Source organism: Megalops cyprinoides, chromosome 8 (assembly GCF_013368585.1).
Source record: "Megalops cyprinoides isolate fMegCyp1 chromosome 8, fMegCyp1.pri, whole genome shotgun sequence".
NCBI classification, from domain to species: domain Eukaryota; kingdom Metazoa; phylum Chordata; class Actinopteri; order Elopiformes; family Megalopidae; genus Megalops; species Megalops cyprinoides.
The window spans coordinates 15,817,247-15,830,130 of record NC_050590.1 but is presented as its reverse complement, the minus strand read 5'-3'; the positions used below and the strand labels follow the sequence as shown (position 1 = coordinate 15,830,130).

General features: G+C 41.8%; 1 protein-coding gene across 1 annotated transcript; it reads left to right on the top strand.

Annotated features, from left to right (window-relative positions):
• Positions 1–8,313: 8,313 nt before the first annotated feature.
• LOC118782297 (meckelin-like) lies at positions 8,314–12,000 on the top strand. Its single transcript, XM_036535604.1, has 9 exons — positions 8,314–8,580; positions 9,432–9,572; positions 9,721–9,801; positions 10,032–10,148; positions 10,601–10,717; positions 11,130–11,234; positions 11,327–11,429; positions 11,652–11,797; positions 11,920–12,000. The coding sequence occupies exons 1-9, from the start codon at positions 8,314–8,316 to the stop codon at positions 11,998–12,000; spliced, it is 1,158 nt and encodes a 385-aa protein (XP_036391497.1).
• The last annotated feature ends 884 nt before the right edge of the window (positions 12,001–12,884 follow it).

The following is a 12,884-nucleotide window of genomic DNA, read 5'->3' as shown; positions in this document are numbered from 1 at the left end:
GAAATTATAGCCAGGGTGAGTTTTTGTTGAAAGGTGCCATTGTAATCTTCTGAATGCTAATAGATTTTTATTTTCAAAAATATCTATAGCAAAAATGTGATAGAGTGTGAGTATGCCGTAGTTGTTAATGCAGAATCATTAGGGTGAGCTAATCAGTCTGTACCATTTGACAATATGAGGTTGCATAATACAGTTGAGTTTTTAATGTGTTTGCTTCAACAGAGAGGAGGGCTGTGCTTTAATGACACAAGTAGCGCTGCTGTATCGGTGAGAATGTCCTTTGCCACTTGATTGTGGAAAATTATTCTGTGTATATGATGTACTTTTAAGAATTACTCTTGAAAGGTAACATTTTTATTTTTTAAATTGTTACCGCATGTATGCTTAAGTAATAAGTATTTAGTATTAGTACTTCAATCAATATGCCTTCATTCGGTATTGTATTTTTCATGTAATGCCACATGCACAAACTAGTTATTTTAACACAGGGTAGTGTGCCGTCAGCCTCCTTTTGGTTCAAAACGTACTTGGATTCCAGTTTCCTGGCCTGCACAGTGAGTGTCACACATGGCGAGTGGTGATAATCATTTACTCATATGGATGACTCAGCACAGGAGTCAAAAGTACCGCATCTATTCATAGATGGTGTGATTCCTCTTGATTTTGTATTCACCAGCATAAACCTGCACCAACTGGTTTATCTTATTTCAGATTTACAACAATATAACTGCATGCCAGCTTCTTGTTAACATGGTCACCTTGGACCCAGCAGGACTGAACTCCAAAGCCTTTAATCTGTACAACAGAGCTGCCTCACAAGACCCACCTCTGTAAGTTTGGCCGTGTGCCACATTAAGAGAAAGGTAGGCTTTGTGAAGGAGGAGAGAAGGACAGCCATTTCTGTTTTTTCCTTTTTTCCTATCTCTGTTTCAGTATCTCAGTTTAGATTCACTGAGTGCACTGGATTGTCACAATAGATAAAATCAGCATTCAGAGGTAGCGCATGCTCTTAATAATTTAGAAAAGGAGCCCTTTCCAAAATGGAATAGTACATGAACCCTCATGCTTAGACTTTCTGAAAACCAAGAAGGAGTGCAGTTTTCAGGGGCTGCAATGTCTGCCCCTCATGTTGTGTGAACTGTTAGAAATGAAGCAGCAGTCTGTACATATGGCAGTGCTGTCTGTTTCCCAGGCCCTTCCTGCCTCAGCTGTTCTACAGCGAGGACCCGACTTTGCCCCTGGGACAGACAGCCCCCACCGGAGTGTCTTTCCCCCGCAACACTGAGGTCTGTGTCGCCTGGCTGTCTCTCTCCCCTCTTCCCCTGCAGACACACACAGACACGGATGAGGAGAGACAGCAGTCCAGATAAATCACTGTCTCCTTCAGGGTTCACAGCTCTTATTACCCAATTATGTGTCAGCACCCTGCTCTGATGTAAGGGAATCGTGGCATCTGTGTTATTGTTGTCTCTGTTTTGCATCCCAGATTAATTTGAAAGTTGTGAAATATGATGCAAGAGGCGGTTTTCTAGGCTGGGAAGATGTAACAGGCGGAACCTTGCAGGTATAGCAGCCCAGCTTGCCTATTGTTTTCTTTCAACATTGCTATGATGGTATGTGATGATGATTCTTCAATGGTATGGAAGTGTGATGAACAGAATATGACGTGTGCCAGCTTGAGGGCTCTTTTTTTATAATTGTTAATATCCCTTAATGTTGAAATACATGTTTTTTTATTTAAAATATGTCTCAGACAAGCTATTCTCCTTATGTTCCTCCATGACTAATACTCAACAATTTATCTGTATGTCCACATCTGGCAATATGTAAAATTGGAAGATAACTACTACTCCATGAAACTTGATTTTGATCACATTTTGGCACATCAGGTTTTCAGGTGCTGTCTTGAATTGTGCAGTCTACCAAAAAAATGTGTTTATTTCACATGAGTTGGCTGTGTTTTAGCTTTGTCCAGACACTCAGCAAAGACTAGATGCTGCATACCTTTTCGGAACAACCTATCAGCAATCTGTGAGTGATGGAATCTAATTAAGATTTAGTAATGAAGGAACTTGAGATTTTTAGATTTCTGTCTGAATTAATGAATGAATGACTCATCATATGTGATTGACCTCCCAGTGTACCATACCAGTTTTGGAGCTGCTGTCCAGGTTTCCAGAACCAGTGTTCTACCAGCTATACTTGCAATACCAGGATAGCAAGGGAGTAGACAAGATGTGGCCAGTCCCTGTTCAGAATCTCAATCAGAAGTCCAGCACCTCAGGTCAGAAAGCCCAATGCTTTCAGTGTTTATTAGGTTTATTTCCTAACAAGAATAAATTGCCAACTAAATATAAGTGAATGGAAAGCTAGCTGTGTGTGGCATCCACACTATCATCTATGAAGAGATTAAATCACACGTGTGCTGTACATGCATCATCAGCCATCTGGTCCTTGCCAAACCATCTGCTTCTGCTTACTGAGTTCTCCTCTGTGTTCAATATTCCAATTTTAGGTAGGGTATTGAATTCATATTTATGATGTGATTGTATTGTTCACGTTAAGGTGATTCAGATATTATTGCCATCTTTGAAAAGCATTTGTTGAAAGAGACTGTAGTTCAGCACTGCCTTTCAGACTGAGCATCCACACCTATTTTTACAGGCAGCTCCAGGGACATGCGTAGGTTCTTCCTTGTGGATGGGCTGACAGGAAGAGCCAACAGCCTGACTGAGTCTCCTCAGTCTGTTCGCTACCTCAGCCGACTGTTGCTAAGGTTACAGTGATCAAGTCTCTTTCAGACCACAGGTTTCTCATAAGAGGTGTATTGTAACAAGTGTAATGTGCCTTTTCTGTTATCTTCAAGGACAAATTTTTGCATCCCTGTGTTATAAATGAAAATGACACTGACAGGGATGGTCACCCATGAAAAGCGTTAATATAGAGTTAATATATTATGCTATACAGTGATTCTTTTCATTTTGTAATGTAAATCCCTCATACTCGTTTGTTATGGGTTTTGACTGGAGGGTTTACACTGTGTACTGACCTTCGATGAGAAGGAAGGAGGTGTATGAAATAATGCTCTGTATGTTGTAACAGTGTATATGTGCCAACCAACAATCCGGGAGAAATTCCACCCTTCCAGCTAATGGTTGAATACAGCACACTCACTGTCCCATCAAGAACAGCAGCCCAGGTGTTGTATCTCATCCGTGCCATAGTCACTTCTGCTGTTCCTACATTACATAACACACAACACGCTCTAGAAAATACTAAAAAAAGGTTTTTACTTTTACTTTTCTTATATATCTACAGTTCTGTTGAATACATTGTGGATGTATTTAGCACATGATACACTATATGGCCAAAAGTATGTGGACACCCCTCCTAATTACTGAGTTCAGGTGTTTCAGCCACACCAATTGTTAACACGTGCATAAAATCAAGCACATAGCCATGCAATCTCCACAGACAAACCTTAGTAGAATGGGTTATACTGGAGAGCTCAGTGACTTCAAACGAGGCACTGTCATAGGATGCCATCCTTGCCACAATTCAGTTTGTGAAATTTCTGCCCTGCTAGATCTGCCCCAGTCAACTGTAAGTGCTATTATTGTCAAGTGGAAGCATCTAGGAGCAACAACAGCTCAGCCACAAAGTGGTAGACCATGCAAACTTACAGAGCAGGGTCGCCAAGTGCTGAAGTGCGTAGCATGTGAAAACCGCCTATCCTCTGAGGAATCACTCACTACAGAGTTCCAAACTGTCTCTGGCTGCAACATCAGCACAAGAACTGTGCATCGGAAGCTTCATGAATTGGGTTTCCATGGCTGAGCAGCTGTACACAAGCCCAATATCACTATGTGCAATGCCAAGTGACGGCTGGAGTGGTGCAAAGCACGCGGCCACTGGACTCTGGAGCAGTGGAAACACATTCTCTGGAGTGATGAATCGCGCTTCACTATCCGGCAGTCCGATGGACGAATCTGGGTTTGGCAAATGCCAGGAGAGCGCTACCTACCAAAATGCGCAGTGCCTACTATAAAGTTTGGTGGAGGAGGGATAATGGTCTGGGGCTGTTTTTCAGGGTTTGGGCTAGGCCCCTTAGTTCCAGTGAAGGGTAACATTAAGTAGACAATTGTGTGCTTCCAACTTTATGGCAACAGTTTGGGGAAGGCTCTTTCCTGTTCCAGCATGACTGTGCCCCTGTGCACAAAGCAACGTCCATAAAGACATGGTTTGACGAGTTTGGTGTGGAGGAACTCCAGAGCCCTGACCTCAACCCCATTGAACACCTTAGGCATGGCAGCTAGGCCTTCTCGTCGAACATCAGTGCCTGACCTCACAAATGCTCTTTTGGCTGAATGGGCACAAATTCCCACAGACACACTCCAAAATCTTCTGGAAAGCCTTCCCAGAAGAGTGGAGGCTGTTATAACTGCAAAGGGGGGAACGACGACTCCATATTAATGCCCATGGTTTTGGAATGGGATGTTCAATAAGCTCATGGGTGTGATGGTCAGGTGTCCACATACTTTTGGCCATATAGTGTCTAGAGTCTACATACACTAAATTCTACTGCACAGCCCTGAATTTATGTCTAGTATTACTCAGCATGCTGTATGGTAGATTTTGCCCTTCTTTGTTGCCATTTGAACAGAAGGAACAAAATCCTGCATTACTTGTCATACCAGTCATGTTCTGACGTCATGAAGAAGTCACTTCAGCTTAATCAAGAGACATGACTCATGTGTCACGAGTTTATGTATTGCAGTCCATGTTGATGAATGCACTTTTAGAATATTTTTCCCAACCTTTGCCTTTATTCTTCTGTGTAGGTATCATTTTCTGTGACCTACAGCATGAACGAGGAAACTATGCAGAGGAACACTGCAGTAAGTTCATGCCTTTGATCCCCAGTGCGGTTGATATCCATTCAGTCCAGCACTTGGGTGCTTGTCTGGCAGATCTGATTAGGATCATGATAGAAGGCTGGTATTTTAGTACACAGACTACTTTGTATTCCTGTGCTCAGGCCGGTAGGTTTTAGGGTACATTAAAGCTCAGTGGCTGCCGTTGAAGTATATTAACGTAATCCTGGTTCCTATTCAAGCTTCAGCCTCATATCTTTGAAAAAAAAAATTACTGGTAGATGTCCTGGCCATATTTCTCTATGCAATGAAAGTGCACTTTCAGCTTGCACAGGGAAGGAAGTTCAGCCATTCTGATTTGGGGAAAATGGCTTTCAGCTGCAGTTCATTCTGCCTTAGAGGGAAGTAATAAACTTTTCAATAATGCCACTTGCATCCAGAGTGGCAAGCAGACGTCATCCAGACACACTTTATCACGAGGCTGGGCATGATGCAGGAGAACTGTGGCTCAGTCATAAATCTTAAATGAACTGGAGCTATTTTCTCAACAATATTTTTATCCTCAAAACTGCTGTTAAACAGAGAATGTAAACTCCATCAATGGTGCAATGCAGCTAAAATGTCACTGTTGTGTATGACAAATACATATAATTTTAGCATTTTAAATATAATTTTAGCATGTTCCCTTACATGCACAATTTTTCAGTTTAAATAATTGGCACATACGTTTGGCAATGCATATTTCTAGGCAATATTACACCTTGACCATACAATGTATTCTTATGGGTTTAACACTAAATGTACTGTATAATTACAAGAAGTCTATAATCTGTGTAGTAGCCTACTGGGTGCTTTTGTACTACAACAGGGTGAGCAGAAACAGGGTTTAGTCTGTGCAGGGAGGAGGATGGAAGAGGGTGGAGGTGGAGTGTTCTGGGGGTATGTCTGGGTGTGTTCCATCACAGTATTTGTGTCTTGCAGATCTCTGTGGGGGTCCTTGGGATACTGTCCCTTCTCCTTGCTATGCTGGAAACAAACAGCTGGAGCCGTAGGGCAGGACAGCAGTACATCAGCCTGTCTGTGAGTACTGGGGTAGAACTATACCCACTGTGCTGCCCCCCCATGTGCCCTATTATCACACACTGCCTGTCTGTCTTCCATACCTTATGGAAATATGGTGTCAGTCTGTCTGCTTTACAATAGCATGCCCTGGTTATCTGTTTGTCTGTCTGGCTGGCGTTCTGTCTATCTGTCTGTCTGTCATAACTTCAAATACTATGTCTGTCTGTCTCTCTGACCTGAACATACCCACATATCTGTCTGTCTAAGCAACGCTCATTGTAACAGGGACAGTCTGCCCTCTCTTCCTAGACACACCCTGTCTGTTTTTGTGTTTGTCAAGCTGACCTGTCTCTTTCTACCTGTTTCTTTCTGTTCTGCATTCTCAAATTGTCTGTCTGCCACAGCAGTGTTCACTGCTGTGTAGTCAGTTTGGGTTACATGTAACTGTCCAAGCACTTGCCTCAGTGACATCTTTTACGTAATGTGACCTAGCAGGATCCAATACCTTGGCGCCCTATCTGACACACCTCACCAGGTGGTGTCTGTGAGAGGTGCACATTCTTTGGCCTTCCAAATTGTGTACCATCTCTACATTCATTATTTCACCTCAGTGAAAGTTAGTTACAGTAGTTTTCAGTAGAACATGCATGTAATAAACAGCCAAACTGTGCTATTTTTAACATACAAATCTACAGTTTTTAAACACTGGGGTGGGGGCGTTGGTGGCTGCAGGGAAACTTGGATCCCTTTCTACTGCATTCATTTTGATAATTATGCAGTGGCATTATGAACATTATGGGTAGTTTATCCCATGAAGAATGTGAGTACTTTGCTGCCAAGAAATTGTCTGAGAGCACACCTTGCATGACACACTCCTGTGTAAACTGTGATGCCCATTGCCTGGGTAATAAAACAATTGCATAACCATATAACATAAACTGAAATTGGTACTGTATATAAAGTCATATGGATACTCATTTCATAATTACACAATCAAGATGAATGGGTTCAGTCAGTTAATCTGCATAGCAAGAGAAGACCTCAGGAGAGGGAGTCAAGTGATCTCGGAACAGTATGCTGATTAATCGACTCTCACCCGTTTGATTTCTGTGCATGTGAAACCCATTCTGTACCCTCTTGTAAAATAAAGTGTTTAGAGAGGTGCTTCATAAAATAGTAAAATCGTTGTACAAGTCAGAAGCAACCTCTGTTTTTTCCATTACCTCAGTGAAAAGCGTTCCTTGTGATTTCATGATACAGGTCCTTTATCCTCATTTTCCCCACAGACCGTTGCTAAGGCCCTTTCCTTTTTGATTGGTAATCTGGCCAACACTTTCTTCTTTGTGACCTTTGGGACAGGTATATATTGGCTCATCGCATTCAAGGTTGGTTTTTGATTCATTGAGCTTTCATGTGTTCAGCTTTATACACCATATCATATCTCAGTGTTTCTTGCCCTGGTCACAATATCACATGCATGTCAGATAACAGTATTTAGTTTGTAATTCATGGTGGAAGCTTAAATGATCAGAAGTAGAATTAGATATAACTGCAGGATTTAAACACCACCTCAAACTTTAAACTGTGAAACTCTATGCACATTTGTTATGAAAACAGCCTGCCTAGATGGTTAAAAATGGCCTCATCTGTTGTGTTGGTTGAATGATCTAATCCATGGCAGTGACTACATATAGTCTGTTAGTCTGTTAATATCTTGCACGTACATGTTTTTCAGGGCCAGAGCTCCACTGTTGACAAGGTGCTGCCCTCCCCTGGTGGAACGGTGGAAACAGATTTTGTTATCTTTCTCTCCTTGGCATTCGCCTTCAAAGTAAGGCTTAATTATTTTGAAATGTTTTGAATATTTTAGTATACAGGCTCCGTCTTACCAGGTAATTTTATTAGGTTAATGAGTTTATTATTGAATGCTGGGAATGTTGAAACCTGTTACACTCTTCTGTGTCAGACCTTTAGTCATACCTTAAAATTAACTGGAGTGCCCTGATGTTCTCAATTAGTGTACACAGTGTTGTGTGACCTTATTAAAATCTTGAATACTCCTCCAGCTCTCCTGTTCAAGCCCCTCTTATATTCCCTCTAGGCTCTCCAGCTGGTACACTTGCTCATTGTCCAGGTATCCATCTCTATTTTCCTGATTGACTGGGAGAAGCCCCGGAAGATAGCCAATGGCAAAGGTCTGGACAGCAGCAGCAGTAAAGTATACATTGTTCCTCATGAGAACTCTTTAATTTCTATGTAGTATGAGCTACAGCTACATCTGTGTTGTTAACAGAGGGTTTTTATTGAGTGTGTAATTTGTTACTTATGCCATTGTTCCCTCTGTCTCCTCTGTCCAACACCATGTAGAAATGACTGCATGCATATATGGACACCCTTGGACTGCTTTCCCCCTCTGTGGATCAGCTCCTCAGTTCCCAGCTGCAGAGCTGTTCTCTGTGGTTTGGGTTTGTTCGGGGATGGCCTTTGTGACCTTGCTGTGTCCTGTCCCCCAGGAAGCCACGATCATGGCCTGTCTGTCAGTGCCTGGAGGACCTTCTTCGTGGCAAATGAGTGGAATGAGATCCAGACAATGAGGAAACTCAATCCTGTGCTGCAGCTCCTCCTAGTTCTCCTGATACTGCAGGTGAGGAGGATGGACTCCCCAACATATGTCAAAATATATAAATATATTAGGTAATTTATCAGCTTACTACCATCAACATGAATATCATGACATATTTTCAAATATACTGTATATGCAATAATTTTGACATATTTCATAAATAAATTGAGACAATTATACAATGTGCCATATAAAGCTTTTGGAAGGATGAGGTGTGGAGCTAGCCCAGGCACATGAGTTGTGTCAGGCCCTTTTTTGTGGTGGTTATATAATACAACTGCACTTCAAATCAGACCTTATTGACAAATCCTTACTGATCCCATATATCGCCTCTGCCAGGCACATTAGCTTCACTGTATCTGAAATACAACGGAATGCCACAACAATATTTACTGAAAGCTTGCCATAATCCATTTAATAGCTATTCTTTTCCTAGGAAAATCTGTCATTTTGAAACATGAAAAAAATACTCATATGATGCAAGTAGAAAGCAGTCTTAACTCAGAGAGGACTGAGTAACAGTGCAATGCAAAGACTGTGCAAGGAATTGCCCACTTAACTTGCAACCATTTGTTTTTGTTTGAATAAGTAATGTTGAGGAATTAAAAAAAACATAATGTTGTATAAATATAACACTGTGACATCATAAGACTATGATAAGGCAGAAGATTTAAACTTACAAATTGCTGCATAATGCACGTGCACTGAGCCACAGATTTTACCCTCCATCCGCTCTCCCTGTAACTGCACTCACTCCAAGCTGTGTCATGAATTATAGATGAGTGCATGTGTCTGTGAAATTTGTGCTGTGTCAAACTTGGCTGATGTATGATGCGACAGAGATGGCCTGTGGGCCTTCTGTTCCTCTGCAGGTTATTGGAGTAGAGAACATTGCATCCAGGGACCTCAGCCTCATGGTACAGCCAGGGGGTGAAGAGTACACCGCTCCCTGGAGTCCCATCCTTAGATACGGCCTCACTGCTTCAGTCTGGCTGGCTGTGGGCCTAGTGCAGGTAACAAGTCCCATGCCAGCCCTTCTCCACCTGCCCCTCTTTAATGATTCACATGGGGAATAGTGTCATTAACACACACATTAACAATGTGCTGTGTCTCATTAGCACTTTTGTAGTGAGATGTTTCTGTTTTTCTGATCACCTGCAGGTCCTCTTTCACCTGGTTATCTATGAGCGCTTTGTGGAGGACAAAATTCGTCAGTTTGTGGACCTCTGTGCCTTGAGTAACGTGGGTCATACATGTATTACTCAGGGATACTTATTTATCCATCCAGGATTTAAAACATTCATAATTCCTTTCATATGCTATTACAAGGGATACTGATCTGGCATCATTGAATACACATACACTTAAATAAGTGTCTTATTTGGGTTAATATAATAAACTATCTAGCATCTGGCTGTCAGCTCTGATTCAGCTCCATGTTGCTGCTGTGCTACTGCCACTTCTGCTTGCAGGTATCTGTGTTCATACTTGCACACCGTTGCTACGGTTACTACATCCATGGTCGCTCAGTGCACGGGCATGCTGATGTCAACATGGAGGCTATAAGGGCCAACCTGAGGAGGGAGGAGGTGAGCTGTGAGCCTTGACTGTGCATTTATCATGTCTGTTTGGGGTTCGTTTTACACTCACTCATCCAGGCAGGTAGACATAGGGACTAATATGTCAGAACCTCAAGACTATAAAAGGTTTTCCCTACCTTGGAAAAAACAGTTGAGGTGCAGGGCACATTTCCTGATACATGTTTCTTGGTCCCTTACATTGAGAGATAGAGTCAGCACTCCCAGAGTTATTTCAGCTGGTATTATCAGGGGGATCAGTAAAATTATAGCAGTAATTACACACTGCACCTGCACTCTATTGCAGTGGCTTGGCAAATAATCAGGACGGTAATAAAATGTACCGTGTATGACAGGGTGCATTACCCTCTGCTCTTCAAGGCATGTAATCAGGTTTAAATAGCAATTTTATTCTAGGTAAGAGGTAATGAAGTAAATGTCTCTTCTTTTGAACCCTGGGATAGGAGAACCTCTGTGCCTTGCGGGGGCTGGAACCAAACTCAGACACCCAGACCTTTGAGGTTGCCCTGACAGAGAGGGTGAGGCAGAGGCTGGACAGAATCTTGTTGCCGATTAAAGAGGTAATACAGTGTTATCACAGCTGGGGCCTCACCCCCAATCTCCTCCATTACCAGTTACTCCTTATATACCCTGTAGCGAAGGGCGAGAGTAGTTATGACTACATGAAAGGATGTAGAGGTTTCTCAGTATTCGTGATAATCCCTTAAATAACACCCAAATCTGCTCAGTACCTGACCTTGCAATTGTTATGTAACATGTGCACATCTAATTGCTATTATCTTGATTGTTAGTGAGTACTGGATTCTGGGGAAGGTATTTGAATGTGCCAAGAACAGATCAGGTCAACAGCCATTGCAAAGCTTGTGAATCCTTGGTACATTCCAACAAATCACTGTCTGTGGGCTTCTTTTTCATGAGTCACCTTTGAGCTGTGCAGTCAGCTGAATCCCAGGTGCCACCCTTGCTCCGCAGGCTTCAGTTGCCACACATCAGCACGGTGGGGCAGAGGGACCACAGGAGCAGACCACTAAAGCCTATTACTCCATGAATAGGTTCCTCTCCTCTTTCATAGAGCATGTGAGTGCACCACTGAGCTTTCTTTACAAACCTTTCTCCTTTCCTGATTAGGAAGATATTGTAAGTGCTCCTGTCTGTTTCCCATTCTGCAGGCCAATAAAGATATGGATTACATATTAAAGGACAAACTGCTGTTGGAGAGAATTATGAAGTATGAATTTCAGCAGCCGATTGAGAGGACCATCTTCTATAGGGGTATTTACTCAAACCTGACCTCCCAAATATAGCTGAACAATAGTCTGGACATTAGAAGCTAACACTGCTCCTGTTCTGAGGGCTACCACTTACATTGCAGAGTTCAGCTGGTTCCGCATGTTAGGATGATTGGTTCAATGACAGTGTTTTCAGGAATTCATTGTCATGCTGAAGCAGGGATTACTTGCACTCATCAGATCCACTGCATGCTTTACCTCCCAGATCCAGATTCCATTGCTTTCAGCAATGTCCTGTACTACGGCCATGAACTAACCCTCCTGCTCTTCGATACGCTGCTCTTCTGCATCATTGACTTGGGCTCACAGGACCTGGTGCTGGCTACAATCCTGACCTCCGCAGTTCAGCAGGTAAGATGAGGGCTTTTTTTCACCTCTCTTGTAATAAAACATTTGGTGGTTATGCTCAAAAGTGAATTAGGTTCATCACAATCCTCAGCATGTGCATGGTGCTCTGTTCCCTCCTGCTACAGGTTATAGCAGCCCTGAGGTACTATATCTCCAGACACAATGTCTCCAAGAAGACCCTAGTGGATAAGTGTTTCCTCATCTAATGGTCACACGCTGCATCACAATGGGCGGATGCCTTTGACCTGATGGACTGGGTGAATCAATGTCTCATTGCGTCATTAAGTTAGTTATCTTTTTCAGATGTAAGCTCTTGTGTCTGAGGTATTTTGTATTGAATTATGAACATTTCATTGTCATCATCTCTGGAGTTCATTTGCTGACATAATTTAAGCCCATCAGGAAATGTGTGTAAAATATTGAAACAACATTGGTCGTTTGGCTTTCCTTTCTTCCTGTCTCTAAGGCATTTGCTACAGTACATTTACTTTTACACTGATGAATGGTTTTGTAGAGCTTAACACTTATTTAACAGTGCTACTGTTTCCCAAGCATATCAGCAGTGATAGATAAACAAACTGCATGTGTCTTGAAATTCTTAAAAAGTCCATTTTAGAGAGAATTCCTGAGTTTTTCTTGTACATTAAGATCAAACACAAATAGCCTGCCACTGACACATTCTCTGTATTACCAAATGTTTTTTGGTGTACCATCTGATAATTATGTGGTATTGTTGCTATTTATTTTTACAAAAGCATTGTATTTCAGCTGTGAAATAACATGACACTCAGTGTGAGTCTAAAGCTAAATATTTGTGCCTGTGTGTGGCGAGTTTCTTTAATCCTAATAAAGTTGTAGAAATCATTCATGAAAGTATGTTATTGAAAAAAAATCTCATGCCATTTGTTTTCAATCATTGAAACCCAATTATTGTTTAATCCAATAAATTTACAAAGAGGTACTAATTTTTATGATTTTTCATATTCCAATATTATATCAATGTGAGTGATTGGATATTTATTCATTTAGAACCAAGAACTGCCTTGTGGCTTGAAGAAAGAAACAGTGATACAAAGGGTAAATCAACAAA

Bases quoted from the DNA above. Each gene is read 5' to 3' on its own strand.
- LOC118782297 (XM_036535604.1), top strand. From the start codon at position 8,314: ATGCATATATGGACACCCTTGGACTGCTTTCCCCCTCTGTGGATCAGC. The intron at 9,573-9,720 runs GTAACAAGTCCC...GATCACCTGCAG, and splicing joins TGGCTGTGGGCCTAGTGCAG to GTCCTCTTTCACCTGGTTAT. The intron at 11,798-11,919 runs GTAAGATGAGGG...CTCCTGCTACAG, and splicing joins TGACCTCCGCAGTTCAGCAG to GTTATAGCAGCCCTGAGGTA.